The sequence below is a fragment of the Hyperolius riggenbachi genome, chromosome 1 (genome assembly GCF_040937935.1).
Source record: "Hyperolius riggenbachi isolate aHypRig1 chromosome 1, aHypRig1.pri, whole genome shotgun sequence".
NCBI classification, from domain to species: Eukaryota; Metazoa; Chordata; class Amphibia; order Anura; family Hyperoliidae; genus Hyperolius; species Hyperolius riggenbachi.
In genome coordinates, this window is record NC_090646.1 from 19,584,608 (window position 1) to 19,601,262 (window position 16,655).

Consider the following 16,655-nt stretch of genomic DNA (forward strand, 5'->3'; position numbering starts at 1 on the left):
ACTTGTTCTTTACTCACAGTTACTGATATCTTCAATTCAGACCAGATCAAATTTAAATTGTCACAGAACTGTGCTAATGCGCTCTCTGGGCCTCTCCATAAAAAAAACAGGTCATCTATAAACCTTGACCAGGATACCAGCTGTGTGTAGGCCTCTAGCTGTTGTACTTGCCTTTCCCATTCCTCCATATAGAGGTTTGCCACGCTGGGAGCAAATTTTGCCCCCATGGCACAGCCTGTTTGTTGCACATAATATGTGCCTCCGTACCAAAAGTAATTATGATCTAAAGAATATTGTAATAATTTTATGATAAATTCAATCTGGGCCTCTTTAAGAGTTTCATCTTCCTTCAAGCTATTGCTGATGATTTGCACACTTTTGGCATGGGGAATGACCGTATACAGTGAGGCCACATCTCCGGTGACAAGATAGTCTCCCTCCTGCACTTTCAATTCTCCCAAACGCTGTAACATATGTTTCGTATCTTTTAAAAGGTTCGGTTCGGCTGCAAGAAAAAATCTATATATTCTCCTACTCTCTGCGTGAGGGACCCCACCCCACTCACTATGGGTCGCCCTGGGGGTTGTTGTAGATCTTTATGTATTTTAGGGTTGCAGTATATAACAGGAATTCTCGGGGTGTTCGGAAGGAGATATTTAAATTCGTCTGTCGTGATAATCCTTTCCTTTTCTCCCTCTAAAAGTAGTATCTGTGACGATTTAAATTTGATCTGGTCTGAATTGAAGATATCAGTAACTGTGAGTAAAGAACAAGTGAACTTTCTGGACTTACAGATTAAGAAGGAAAAGAACGTACTCACCACCAAAACCTATTTCAAAAGTACAGATAGGAATGGGTACATTCCAAGGCAAAGTTGCCATCATAATAATTGGTTGAGGAACATTCCTAGAGGTCAATTTGTCAGGATTAGGCGGAATTGTACCCATATGGAAGATTATGTTACGCAGAGTGAAACACTTATTAATAGGTTTTGGGAAAAGGGATATGAAGCAAGCGAATTGAGAACAGAAGCAGCCCAGGTGGCGGAACTCCCCAGACAAGAATTACTGTTGAATAAATCCAGAGTGGTGAGAGAAAAGAGGGATTTTGCTATCATCTTTGATTATAAACACAGGGATATGGAAAGGATTATTAGGAAAAACTGGAATATTCTAAAAACTGATGGTGTGTTGAATAAAGTGTTACCAGAAAGACCACAATTTATCTATAGGAGGGCCCCAACACTCAAATCAACTTTGGTCAAGAGTTATATTGAACCACCCAGGACCACAGGGGGAGACCTATTGGGACAGGTGGTGTTCTTCCCATGCAGGAGTTGCATGGGGTGCAGAGTGTCCACAGGAGTTAGGGGAAATCAGGTGATCTCAAGGAACTCAGGAAAAACGTGGAAGATCCAGCAATGCATCACATGTAGATGCAAAGGTGTGGTGTACATCCTGAGGTGCCCATGTGGGCTAGAATATGTTGGGCGAACAACTAGGGAACTGTACAAGCGGATTAGAGAACATGTAAATAATATTAAAAAGGGCTTGGAGGCCCATAGTGTTTCCAAGCACTTTAAGACACATCACAATCAAGATCCAGCAGGCCTGAAATTTATGGGGGTAGAAAAATATATTAAGAAGTGGAGAGGCTCCAATCTCACAAAAGAAATTTCTAAGACTGAAGGAAAATGGATCTATAATTTGAACTCTCTTAACCCAGGAGGACTCAATATAGAGTTTGATTTAAATTGCCATATTTCTAATGACTGAAGCACAGTATATGTAGAGGAATGTAGTTCCAAATGAGAGTGACAATCTCGAAAATGGAGCCGCAGTTATGCTATGACAGGAAAGTACAGGGCTTTGTATTCATTATCACCACAGGGGAAGTGAGATATAATGTAGACTAGTAAACAATTATATAGAAAATGACCACTGGATGGCAGGGGTACAGCACAGCACCAGACACAAGCCTGTTATACGGCTAGGTATGGAGAAGGATGTAAATATACCACTAGATGGGGTAATGCTTAATTTTAATTTATGGATGTATGTTTAATTTTAGCAGGAGAGAGTTAGGAGGAGATTTTAATATAGTAATGTTTTAAAATTATGGGAAGCATGTGTAAACAACGCCCATTCGCCGATGTTAAGTGATTCAACCAATCACTAGCGAGCAGGCAGTATGTCAAGCGACGTTGCGACGGGAGGCGGAGCCCCTGATGAGTCCGGAAGTGAGGACGAAACGTACGTAGGGCAGAGCAAAGTGACGTACACGCGGAAGTAAGCTGACCGGCCGGTCGGGATTGAGCAGTGCGCACAAGCGGCATACACCCTGCGGCTAGAGGGAGGATTAGGAGCGGTTTCCTCGCGGACATCCTACCCACACTTCAGGCGAATGGGCATTGGCAAAGGACATTACTACATGCGCTTTTAACACCGGGACGCGTAAGTGCAATCATAGATGCGCCCGGAGTGTCTGTTTAACAGGATTACGCTATGTTATGTTTTATGTCGTTTTATGAAGCTGTTTCATATTGGAATAAATGAAGACTTATGACGATTTGGTGTTATGGGATTTACTGGCAGTGGGCCAAAAGTGATTTCTCCACCTGCAATTCGAGGTGGGCTACATTTGGTGAGCATTTTGGCATATATCAGTCGGGGATTGTCACGGAGTGAGCACTGAATGAGAGCACCTGACACGGATGTGAATTGTCACTTGGGCTAACGTGCATGCAAAGTGAAGAGATTGTTTTAATGTTACAGAACGGTATCACCCTATGTGAAGCTTTTTTTGCAGGTCAAGGATAAAGTTTTATTGCAAAGTTGAAGGCACAGGTGTGAGGAGCGCAACAGTATTTATATATTTTGAATTTTCCAGGTACAGGTGATTAACAGTGCAAGAATGGCAGCAATTAAATATTCCTCTTAAAAATCAATAGGTGGATTTTGATTGGCTTTTATAGGCTCCACCCACTATTCTGAATATTAATCCCAGTCACCCAGTGACCAATTGTGCAAAGTTTGAGAACCCTTCCATTAAAAGTGTAAGAATTGCTGCAGTTTGCAGTTTACATTTTCTCAGTGAAATTTGCATTTGTCTCCTCCTACTGATGACCCGGCATTGCCCGATTATGTAATTTGCAAGTGCTGGCTGCGCCCACTTTTCCTAACCCTAACACACAATTAATCGATTACCAAGTTTGTGATCTTTGTGGTTTTTGGCATCAATAATTTGCATTGAAATGAAACAAATCTAATTGGCTGTTTGTGGCTCCACCCCCTTTCTAGAATTGAACCCTAGTTACCCAATGATCAACTGTACCAGGTTTGAGGCTTGTGCCATTAACATTGCAAGAATGGCAGCAATGTAAATATTCCCCTTGAAAATCAATAGATTAATTTTGATTGGCTTTTATAGACTCCACCCACTTTTCTGAATATTAACCCCAGTCACCCAGTGACCAACTGTGCAAAGTTTGAGAACCCTACCATTAACAGTGTAAGAATGGCTGCAGTTTACATTTTCCCAGTAACATTTGTATTTGTCTCCGCCCACTTATGACCCGGCGTTGCCCGCTTATGTATTTGGCTGGTGTTGGCTGTGCCTACTTTTCTAACCCTAACACACAATTAATCAATTACCAAGTTTGTGATCTTTGCGGTTTTCGGCATTAATAATTTGCATTGAAATGAAACAAATCTAATTGGCCGTTTGTGGCTCCACCCCCTTTCTAGAATTGAACCCTAGTTACCCAATGATCAACTGTACCAGGTTTGAGGCTTGTGCCATTAACAGTGCAAGAATGGCAGCATTGAAATATTCCCCTTAAATTTCAATAGGTAATTTTTGATTGGCTTTTGTAGGCTCCACCCACTTTTCTGAATATTAATCCCAGTCACTCAGTAACCAACTGTGCAAAGTTTGAGAACCCTACCATTAACAGTGTAAGAATGGCTGATTTTTACATTTTCCCAGTAAAATTTGTATTTGTCTCCGCCCACTTATGACCCGGCGTTGCCCGCTTATTTATTTGGCTGGTGTTGGCTGTTCCCACTTGTCTAACCCTCACACAATTCATCAATTACTCAATTACCAAGTTTGTGAGCTTTGCAGTGTTTTGCATCAATAATTTGCATTGGAATGAAACAAATCTAATTGGCTGTTTGTGGCTTCACCCCCTTTCTGAAATTGAACCCTAGTTACCCAATGATCAACTGTACCAGGTTTGAGGCTTGTGCCATTAACAGTGCAACAATGGCAGCAATGTAAATATTCACCTTGAAAATCAATAGGTTAATTTTGATTGGCTTTTATAGACTCCACCCACCTTTCTGAATATTAATCCCAGTCACCCAATGACCAACTGTGCAAAGTTTGAGAACCCTACCATTAACAGTGTAAAAATGGCTGCAGTTTACATTTTCCCAGTGAAATTTGTATTTGTCTCCGCCCCCTTTTTGGTTATGGGAATAAACAGTATCCTATACTTTATTCCAGGTAATGTACTATGTGTGTGCCAAATTTCATTCAAATCCGTTCAGCCATTTTTGCGTGATCGAGTAACAAACATCCAAACATCCAAACATCTGAACTTTCCCATTTATTATATTAGTAGGATTAGTAGGATGCAAAAGTTTGGATGTTTGTTACTTGATCACGCAACAATGGATGAACGGATTTGAGTGAAATTTGGCACACACATAGTACATTACCTGGAATAACATATAGGATACTTTTTATTCCCATAACCAAAAAGGGGGCGGAGACAAATACAAATTTCACTGGGAAAATGTAAACTGCAGCTATTCTTACACTGTTAATGGTAGGGTTCTCAAACTTTGCACAGTTGGTCACGGGGTGGCTGGAATTAATATTCAGAAAAGTGGGTGGAGCCTACATAGCCAATCATAATTCACCTATTGATTTTCAAAGGGAATATTTACATTGCTGCCGTTCTTGCACTGTTAATGGCACAAGCCTTAAACCTGGTACCGTTGGTCATTGGGTGACTGGGGGTTCAAATTCCAAAAAGGGCGTGGAGCCACATATAGCCAATCAGATTTGTTTCATTTCAATGCAAATTATTCATGCCAAAGATGGCAAAGCTCACAAACTTGGTCATTGAGTAATTGTGTGTTAGGGTTAGAAAAAATGGGTGCAGTCAGCATCAGCTAAATACAAACCTGGGCAACGGTCATCAGTGGGTGGAGATACATACAAATTTTATTGGGAAAATGTAAACTGCACCCATTCTTACACTGTCTATGATAAGGTTCATAAACTTTGTACAGTTAATCACTGGGTGACTGGGATTAATATTCAGAAAAGTAGTTGGAGCCTACAAAAGCTAATCAAAATTCACCTATTGACTTTCAAGGGGAATATGTAATTGCTGCCATTCTTGCACTGTTATGGCACAAGCCTCAAACCTGGAACACTTGGTCATTGGGTGACTGGGGTTCAAATTTAGAAAAAGGGGTGGAGCCACAGCCAATCAGATTTGTTTAATCTCAATGCAAATTTTTAATGCCAAAGACCGCAAAGTTTGCAAACCAGGTCATTGAGTAACAGAGTAATTGTGTGTTAGGGTTAGAAAAAGTGGGCGCAGCCAACACCAGCCAAATACATAAGCGGGCAATGCCGGGCCATCAGCTACTAGTAATAATGATAATAATAATAGTATGGTAGGACATTAGACTATGACTAGTACTAGGATTAGATTGTGAGCTCCTCTGAGTAGTGTTGGGCGAACATCTAGATGTTCGGGTTCGGGCCGAACAGGCCGAATATGGCCGCGATGTTCGGGTGTTCGACCCGAACTCCGAACATAATGGAAGTCAATGGGGACCCGAACTATTGTGCTTTGTAAAGCCTCCTTACATGCTACATACCCCAAATTTACAGGGTATGTGCACCTTGGGAGTGGGTACAAGAGGAAATTTTTTTTTAGCAAAAAGAGGTTATAGTTTTTGAGAAAATCGATTTTAAAGTTTCAAAGGGAAAACTGTCTTTTAAATGCGGGAAATGTCTGTTTTCTTTGCACAGGTAACATGCTTTTTGTCGGCATGCAGTCATAAATGTAATACAAATAAGAGGTTCCAGGAAAAAGGACCGGTAACGCTAACCCAGCAACAGCACACGTGATGGAACAGGAGGAGGGTGGCGCAGGAGGAGAAGGCCACGCTTTGTGAGACACAACAACCCAGGCCTTGCATGAGGACAAGAAGCGTGCGGATAGCATGCTTTGTACCGCCATGCAGTCATAAATGTAATAAAGATAAGTGGTTCAATAAACAGGGACCACGCGGCAACGCTAACCCAGCAGCAGCAGACGTGATGGAACAGGAGGAGGCGCAGGAGGAGAAGGCCATGCTTTGTGAGACACAACAACCCAGGCCTTGCATGAGGACAAGAAGCGTGCGGATAGCATGCTTTGTACCGCCATGCAGTCATAAATGTAATAAAGATAAGAGGTTCCATAAACAGGGACCGGCAACGCTAACCCAGCAGCAGCAGCAGCACACGTGATGGAACAGGAGCAGGCGCAGGAGGAGAAGGCCACGCTTTGTGAGACACAACAACCCAGGCCTTGCATGAGGTACCGCCATGCAGTCATAAATGTAATAAAGATAAGTGGTTCAATAAACAGGGACCACGCGGCAACGCTAACCCAGCAGCAGCAGACGTGATGGAACAGGAGGAGGCGCAGGAGGAGAAGGCCACGCTTTGTGAGACACAACAACCCAGGCCTTGCATGAGGTACCGCCATGCAGTCATAAATGTAATAAAGATAAGTGGTTCAATAAACAGGGACCACGCGGCAACGCTAACCCAGCAGCAGCAGACGTGATGGAACAGGAGGAGGCGCAGGAGGAGAAGGCCACGCTTTGTGAGACACAACAACCCAGGCCTTGCATGAGGACAAGAAGGGTGCGGATAGCATGCTTTGTACCGCCATGCAGTCATAAATGTAATAAAGATAAGTGGTTCAATAAACAGGGACCACGCGGCAACGCTAACCCAGCAGCAGCAGACGTGATGGAACAGGAGGAGGCGCAGGAGGAGAAGGCCACGCTTTGTGAGACACAACAACCCAGGCCTTGCATGAGGACAAGAAGCGTGCGGATAGCATGCTTTGTACCGCCATGCAGTCATAAATGTAATAAGGATAAGTGGTTCAATAAACAGGGACCACGCGGCAACGCTAACCCAGCAGCAGCAGACGTGATGGAACAGGAGGAGGCGCAGGAGGAGAAGGCCACGCTTTGTGAGACACAACAACCCAGGCCTTGCATGAGGACAAGAAGCGTGCGGATAGCATGCTTTGTACCGCCATGCAGTCATAAATGTAATAAAGATAAGTGGTTCAATAAACAGGGACCGGCAACGCTAACCCAGCAGCAGCAGCAGCACACGTGATGGAACAGGAGCAGGCGCAGGAGGAGAAGGCCATGCTTTTTGAGACACAACAACCCAGGCCTTGCATGAGGACAAAAAGCGTGCAGATATAGCAGCAATGCTTTTTGCCGCCATGCAGTCATAAATGTAATACAGATGAGAGGTTCAATAAACAGGGACCGGTAACGCTACACCATCCCAGATGTTCATTGGTCATGTTACTTGGTTGGGGTCCTGGAGTGTTGCGTAGTCGTTTCCAATCCAGGATTGATTCATTTTAATTTGAGTCAGACGGTCTGCATTTTCTGTGGAGAGGCGGATACGCCGATCTGTGACGATGCCTCCGGCAGCACTGAAACAGCGTTCCGACATAACGCTGGCTGCCGGGCAAGCCAGCACCTCTATTGCGTACATTGCCAGTTCGTGCCAGGTGTCTAGCTTCGATACCCAATAGTTGAAGGGTGCAGATGGATTGTTCGACACAGCTACGTCATCTGACATGTAGTCCTTGACCATCTTCTCCAGGCGATCGGTGTTGGAGGTGGATCTGCACGCTTCCTGTTCAGTGGGCTGCTGCTGCATGGGTGTCAGAAAATTTTCCCACTCCAAGGACACTGCCGATACCATTCCCTTTTGGGCACTAGCTGCGGCTTGCGTTGTTTGCTTCCCTCCTGGTCGTCCTGGGTTTGCGGAAGTCAGTCTGTCGGCGTACAACTGGCTAGAGGAGGGGGAGGATGTCAATCTCCTCTCTAAAGTCTCCACAAGGGCCTGCTGGTATTCTTCCATTTTGACCTGTCTGACTCTTTCTTCAAGCAGTTTTGGAACATTGTGTTTGTACCGTGGATCCAGAAGGGTATAAACCCAGTAATTGGTGTTGTCCAGAATGCGCACAATGCGTGGGTCGCGTTCAATGCAGTCTAGCATGAATTGAGCCATGTGTGCAAGAGTCCTACCAGAATCCTCATCATCCTCTTGTGAGCGTTGTGATAGTTGTTGTGATGCATCATAGTCGTCACCTTCCTCCTGGTCTGCTTCTGCTGACCATTCGCACTGAATTGTGGAAGTCCAACGTGCACCGCTCTGGCCCTCGTCAGTGGTGGCATGAAATTCCTGCTCCAACTCCAGCTGTTCCTCCTCCTCTTCTTCGTCATAGCTGCTGGGGCCAGCGTTCCCTGAGGCGGATGGCCTGATGTTGGTACCATCACGCTGATCGTTTTCTCCTTCAGATTCCCCCAGTTGCATCATGACAGCTGTTTCCTTGATTTTCAACATTGACCTCTTCAGTAAACACAGCAGTGGTATGGTAATGCTGACTGAAGAGTTGTCACTGCTCACAAGCAACGTGGATTGCTCAAAATTTTGGAGGACTTGGCAGAGGTCCAACATGTTGGCCCAATCGGATCCACAGAAGCTTGGCAGCTGTCCGGATGCGCCTCGGTACTGCGCCGTCATGTACTGGACCACTGCACTCTTCTGCTCACAAAAGCGTGCTAGCATGTGCAGCGTAGAATTCCAGCGCGTAGGGACATCACACAGCAAGCGATGGTGGGGGAGATTGAAGCGCTCCTGTATCTTGGCGAGTGCCCCCGAAGCATTACTGGAATTTCTACAATGTTTGGCCACTCGACGCACCTTCAACAGAAGATCGGCCACGCCTGGGTATGTCCTCAGGAACCGCTGAACTACTAGGTTCATCACGTGCGCCAGGCAAGGGATGTGTGTCAGCTTAGCCAACCTTAAAGCGCAAATGAGATTACTCCCATTATCACACACAACCATGCCCGGTTTCAAGTCCAGCGGTGCCAGCCACAAATCCGTCTGTTCCTTTATTCCCTTCCAAATTTCCTCCCCTGTGTGCTGCTTATCCCCAAGGCAGATCAGCTTCAGCAACGCTTGCTGACGCATGCCAACAGCTGTGCTGCACTGCTTCCACGATCCTACTGCTGCTGGGTTAGCGTTTCCGGATGAGGTACAGCTTTGAGATACGTTGGAGGAGAAGGAGTCAGAGAGGTAGGTGCTGCTGTTGTTATCCAGTGGGAGGGACGGCGGTGCAGCTGTTTGCGGCGTGGGCAACACCCGCGCCGTAGCAGGTGAGGAATCGCTGCCAGGCTCCACAAGGTTCACCCAGTGCGCGGTAAGGGAGATGTATCGACCCTGGCCGAACGCACTCGTCCAAGTGTCAGTGGTGAGGTGAACCTTGCAGGCAACGGCATTCTTCAAGCTTCGGGTTATTTTGCTGACCACGTGCTCATGCAACTCAGGCACTGCAGAGCGCGCAAAGTGGTAGCGGCTGGGAACCACGTAACGTGGGATGGCCACTGACATCATGCCCTTGAAGCTGTTTGTCTCCACCACTCGATATGGCAGCATTTCGCAGGCCAGAAGCTTGGCTATGCTGGCTGTTACTGCCACGGCCCGGGGGTCATTTGCTGGCAATTTCCTCTTGCGCTCAAACATCTCCGACACAGACAACTGAACCGTAGCACTGCACACGGAAGGGCTGTTGGTTGTTGTGTTTGATGAACACTGGGAGACCTCAAGAGCACTACTCCGGAAAGTGACAGTGTCAGCGTCGTCTGATGTTTGTGAATGTTGTGAACCACGCAATGGCTGGGCTACTGCTGCTGCTGAGGCGGGTCTGGTGGTGAGTCTGGTGAACCCAAGGGAGGCAGTGTTGCTGGTACCCTGTCCTGCCGCGTTTGCCCACAGAGTGGGATGTTTGGATAGCATGTGGCGGCTCATGCTGGTGGTGGAGAGGTTGTTAATACTTTTCCCCCTGCTCAGGCGAGTCTTGCACACCTTGCAAATCGCCATGGTAACATCCTCAGTGCAGTCTTCAAAGAAAGCCCAGACTTTGGAGCACCTGCCTCCTTGCTGGCGATTTCTGTTTCCTCCTCTTTTGCCTCTCACTCTAACTTCCACGCTTGTGGTGCCTGAAATTGCGCGCCGCCTACCTTGTGGCACAAGGCGAACTCGTGCAGCAGTGGGTTCTTCAACAGACTCATCTGTGCTGCTGCTACGACGGCGATGTTCTCGTTCACAAATAAAATCTGGGTCTCTGTCCACATTGTCCATACCCTCCTCTTCCATCTCCTCAAACTCGTCATATGTCATTGTGGGGGGCCGCCGCCGTGGAGTAGAGCTCCCCAGAACAACCTCTGCACAGCTCACTCCAACGTCGTCTTCCAGATCTTGTCGGCCGACCTCCTGCAATTGCAACCCCTCCTGCCCAACTTGCTCTGGGATTTGGGTTTCCGAGTCCTCCTCGGACTCGCCTTGTATTTCAGTGCACGGTGCATTTCCCACAGTTAATGGTTGTGAATCCGGGCACAACATTTCTGGCTGTTCCTCCATTGACCTTTCATAGGTGGAAGTTTGTTGGGCTGGGAATAGCTCCTGCGAATACCCCATTGTGTCCTGAGGTAATTCATAGGACTGGTTATCTGGCAGTTGTGTGCGTGGTGTCGCTGCCGGTTGTGTCAGCTTTGTGCCCACTGGCTCCTTGTAACTGGCTGAGGACTCGGACCTCGTGCATGATGTGCTGGTGCTGCTTAGCCCACTGCTGGACGCTTGAGAGGTCATCCAAGTAATTATCTGGTCCTGTTCTTTTGGATTTGTGAGGGTTGTTGTCCTGGACAACATGGGCGGTATTGAGTGGGTTTTCTTGGGTGCTCCCCTGTGGCCTGTACGTGAACCGTCAGGGGAAACACCTCTTCCCTTGCCCCTTCCTCTTTCACCGGATTTCTTCCTCATTTCACTTATCCTTACAGTACACGCTGACTGGCAGCAGTACAGTGGCAGTACAGAAATGCTATACAGTACCACTATTCCCAGCAGCGACACAGAGCACAATGCTATACAGTGGCGGGTGAGCGGTGTACTACTGTTCCCAGGCCCAGCAGACACAGAGTGGAAGTAAACACAATGCTATATAGTCTGGCTGAGCGGTGTACACAGAGTGGCAGTACACACAATGCTATATAGTCTGGCTAAGCCGTGTACACAGAGTGTCAGAAAACACAATGCTATATATAGCGTGGCTGAGCGAGGTGCACAGTGGCAGTACACACAATGCTATATTAGTCAGGCTAAGCCGTGTACACAGAGTGTCAGAAAGCACAATGCTATATATAGCGTGGCTGAGCGAGGTGCACAGTGGCAGTACACACAATGCTATATAGTCAGGCTAAGCCGTGTACACAGAGTGTCAGAAAACACAATGCTATATATAGCGTGGCTGAGCGAGGTGCACAGTGGCAGTACACACAATGCTTTATAGTCAGGCTGAGCCGTGTACACAGAGTGTCAGTAAACAATGGTATATAGTCTGGCTGAGCGGTGTACACAGAGTGTCAGTAAACAACGGTATATAGTCTGGCTGAGCGGTGTACACAGAGTGGCAGTAAACACAATGCTATATATAGTGTGGCTGAGCGAGGTGCACAGTGGCAGTACACACAATGCTATATAGCCAGGCTAAGCCGTGTACACAGAGTGTCAGAAAACACAATGCTATATATAGCGTGGCTGAGCGAGGTGCACAGTGGCAGTACACACAATGCTTTATAGTCAGGCTGAGCCGTGTACACAGAGTGTCAGTAAACAATGGTATATAGTCTGGCTGAGCGGTGTACACAGAGTGTCAGTAAACAACGGTATATAGTCTGGCTGAGCGGTGTACACAGAGTGGCAGTAAACACAATGCTATATATAGCGTGGCTGAGCGAGGTGCACAGTGGCAGTACACACAATGCTATAGAGCCAGGCTAAGCCGTGTACACAGAGTGTCAGAAAACACAATGCTATATATAGCGTGGCTGAGCGAGGTGCACAGTGGCATTACACACAATGCTATATTAGTCAGGCTAAGCCGTGTACACAGAGTGTCAGAAAACACAATGCTATATATAGCGTGGCTGAGCGAGGTGCACAGTGGCAGTACACACAATGCTATATATAGCGTGGCTGAGCGAGGTGCACAGTGGCAGTACACACAATGCTATATATAGCGTGGCTGAGCGAGGTGCACAGTGGCAGTACACACAATGCTATATATAGCGTGGCTGAGCGAGGTGCACAGTGGCAGTACACACAATGCTATATTAGTCAGGCTAAGCCGTGTACACAGAGTGTCAGAAAACACAATGCTATATATATAGCGTGGCTGAGCGAGGTGCACAGTGGCAGTACACACAATGCTATATATAGCGTGGCTGAGCGAGGTGCACAGTGGCAGTACACACAATGCTATATATAGCGTGGCTGAGCGAGGTGCACAGTGGCAGTACACACAATGCTATATTAGTCAGGCTAAGCCGTGTACACAGAGTGTCAGAAAACACAATGCTATATATATAGCGTGGCTGAGCGAGGTGCACAGTGGGAGTACACACAATGCTATATATAGCGTGGCTGAGCGAGGTGCACAGTGGCAGTACACACAATGCTATATATAGCGTGGCTGAGCGAGGTGCACAGTGGCAGTACACACAATGCTATATATAGCGTGGCTGAGCGAGGTGCACAGTGGCAGTACACACAATGCTATATTAGTCAGGCTAAGCCGTGTACACAGAGTGTCAGAAAACACAATGCTATATATATAGCGTGGCTGAGCGAGGTGCACAGTGGCAGTACACACAATGCTATATATAGCGTGGCTGAGCGAGGTGCACAGTGGCAGTACACACAATGCTATATATAGCGTGGCTGAGCGAGGTGCACAGTGGCAGTACACACAATGCTATATTAGTCAGGCTAAGCCGTGTACACAGAGTGTCAGAAAACACAATGCTATATATATAGCGTGGCTGAGCGAGGTACACAGTGGCAGTAAACAATGCTATATATTGTGTGGCTGAGCGAGCGGTGTACTACTGTTCCCAGCAGCGACACACAATGACTGGGGGGGACCCTGGCTAGCGTGGCTGGAGAGCGAACTACCCTGCCTGCCTACCCAAAGCTAAACCCACAGACAAATGGCGGAGATATGACGTGGTTCGGGTATTTATTTACCCGAACCACGTGACCGTTCGGCCAATCAGAGCGCGTTCGGGCCCGAACCACGTGACCCGTTCGGCCAATCACAGCGCTAGCCGAACGTTCGGGGAACGTTCGGCCATGCGCTCTTAGTTCGGCCATGTGGCCGAACGGTTTGGCCGAGCACCGTCAGGTGTTCGGCCGAACTCGAACATCACCCGAACAGGGTGATGTTCTGCAGAACCCGAACAGTGGCGAACACTGTTCGCCCAACACTACCTCTGAGGACAGTCAGTAGCACGGTTACATACTCTGTAATGTGCTGCAGAAGATGTCAGAGCTATATACAGTAAATACATCATCATAATATGGGAGGACATTAGGCTACCAAGTTTTTATTTATTTTTTTTTTTGTTGTTTTTTGCATTTTCTGGTTGGATAAATAATTTTGAGTTGACTCTGAAAACGTCTACATTCTCTGATTGGTGCAATGTTTCAGAGTTCTGTGATTGGGCTAAAATTGCTGAGTTGGGGTAAATTGGATTTCCGTGGAAATCTGATTTCTGGGTTCTGTTTTCCGATTTCTGTGTTCCAATCCAAAATCATAATCTCTGATCAGAAATAGTGGACATTTTAATTCCATAGAATCCGAATGTGCATTCCCATTAGCAATTCATTCACCAAATCTTGGAGCATAAATCAAGCACCTGGAGTGTGCACATTACATTGCGGTCTAAGTTGGGCAGCTGAACGTCCCAGAGCAACTGATCCATCGGAAATCATCATCACATTCTGATTTTACTTACATTTAAAGAGAACCAGACACAAAGCACCCTCATGTATTTTATTACATTTATCAGTGGGAACATGACAGTAAACACCTATCATGCTTTTAGTTTTATTCTTCTCAGTCTAATCTATCTGTTATCAGCTGTGATAAGAATCCACTGACTGATTCAGTCTAGGTTTGACCTGGAATCATTATAGCTGAGTCACTCTTCTGTGGAGTCTTTTCAAGCCCAAGCCTGCCCCCTCCTGGCTCAGATTTCCTATTCAGAGCTGTTGACATGGGAGGGGCTGCTGCTGCTGAGACAGAAGCTCTGAAACAGACAAGTGTATCTGTGTGCGTTGTGCAGCCAGTCATTATCTACTGTATGCAGTTTCATTCCTATGAGATACACTTCCTACAGGCAGCCACACAGCATACCAGAATAATACAGTTGAAAGCAAACAGATGAAAGCCTGCAGCAGCCCTGCTTGTCTATAGTCTCATAGAGGCTAGACAGCACATCCAGAACAGCTTATAACCTGGAAGCAGAAGGGATATGAGCTGGCGGCCATATTGAATATTTCTTGGAGCAATAATGGATAAAAAACATTTAAAAAGGCACACCAGAGTGGCAAAATTATCAGGTAGAGCATTTATTCTTTACAAGCTATCGACCGATAAGTTTATTTTGTGTGAATCGTTCATCTCTGGTTCCCTTTAACAAAGCATTTTAAATGCTAGAATTGTGGTTGTTCCTTAGAAACCCACCAGTTACATCATAATTACATAAATGTGCACCACTAAATCAAAAATTACCCCCTGGCTACTACAACAAAAACAGTTAGTTACAGCTAAACATAGAAAGGTCACCAGTTGTGTTGGAGATGTGGCCATCAGGACACAGGACACACTCATAGCAACAAATGTGCATTGAAGATCCAAGCTTTTTTCTGCTTCCAGGCAAACAGGGGTCAGAGCATCGAGATACTGGAGGCTGAAAAACAGACACAGAAATACATACTGAAGCACAACAGTTTGAATTTCTGAACACACTAAAAATTCAACAAGCACAAATCTAATCTTGTACCACATTATATTTATCCACAGAAATAGCTTGCACCTGGAGCTCTAGAGAATATTGTGACCCCAATCTGTGTACTGCTGACCTTTAGTGAAATCCAGCCACCAATCATGACCAATGCAAAGATTGGATATTCTGAGGGATTCTCAATATGTTTTCTTTATTCAGTACAAACTGCTCAAAGTGGGTTAATTTTACTGATCCTATCAGCATAGCATACACTTATCAAAGGTGCACGTCCATGCATGGGCATCGCTAGCACTATTTTAGGGGGGCCGTGCCCCTCACATGTCCTAGGGTGCCCCCAATCTATTTACAGGGGTGCCCCAACCCCGCTGTCCCCCCCCCCCCCCCCCCCCCCCCGGACGTCCCTGCTGCCAGACAGCCCAGCGTGCGTCAGACCTCGATCAGCCGGTGCCCACTAGTGTGGGCGCTAGGACCTAGCTGACACCGCACTGATATGCGGAAGTGACATCACTTCCGCATATACAGAGTGGTGGGTCTGTGCGCCCACTCTAACTGGTCGCCGGCTGATACTGAGGTCTGACGCTTCTGGCTGTCAAGTGAGGGGGGCGCCTGTCACTCACTACCTAACTGGGGGTCCCTGTCACCACCTAACCTGGGGGGCACCTGTCACTCACCACCTAACCTGGGGGTCCCTGTCACTCACTACCTAACCTGGGGGTCCCTGTCACTCACTACCTAACCTGGGGGTCCCTGTCACTCACTACATAACCTGGGGGTCCCTGTCACTCACTACCTATTCTGGGGGTCCCTGTCACTAACTACCTAACCTGGGGGGCGCCTGTCACTCACTACCTAACCTGGGGTCCCTGTCACTCACTACCTGAACTGGGGGGGCGCCTGTCACTCACTACCTAACCTGGGGGTCCCTGTCACTCCCTACCTAACCTGGGGGTCCCTGTCACTCACTACCTAACCTGGGGGGCACCTGTCACTCACTGCCTAACCTGGGGGTCCCTGTCACTCACTACCTAACCTGGGGGCTGTCTGTAACTACCTAAACTGGGGGGCTCCTGTCTCTACCCAAACTGGGGGCTCCTGTCCCTACATACACTGGGGGGCTCCTGTCACTAAATTAGCTGGGTGGCTCCTGTCACTACCTGAACATTGGGGGCTCCTGTCACTACCTAAACTGGGGGACTCCTGGTGCTACCTTAACAAGGGGGCACCTGTCACTACCTTAACTATCCAGGCCAGACAGCCCAGCATCACCACCAGCCAACCAGCCCAGAATCACTCTCAAAAAGGCCACAGCATCATCACCAGTCAGGCCAGCATTTACTTCAACCAGCCAAGCACAGCCCAGCATTACTGCCAGCCAGGTCACAGCATCACCACCAACCAACCCAGCCACAGCATCACCGCCAGCCAGGCCAGAGCATCACCGCCAGC

The 16,655-nt window shown here is 47.1% G+C and overlaps 1 protein-coding gene across 1 annotated transcript in view; it reads right to left on the reverse strand.

The window, feature by feature from the left end:
• LOC137514110 (vomeronasal type-2 receptor 26-like) overlaps nucleotides 1-16,655 on the reverse strand; it is a 62,530-nt gene that overhangs the window by 28,249 nt on the left and 17,626 nt on the right. Inside the window, exon 3 of the mRNA XM_068234221.1 lies at nucleotides 15,029-15,152. Within this exon, the coding sequence (XP_068090322.1) occupies nucleotides 15,029-15,152 (124 nt within the window). The remainder of the gene's footprint in view (nucleotides 1-15,028; nucleotides 15,153-16,655) is intronic.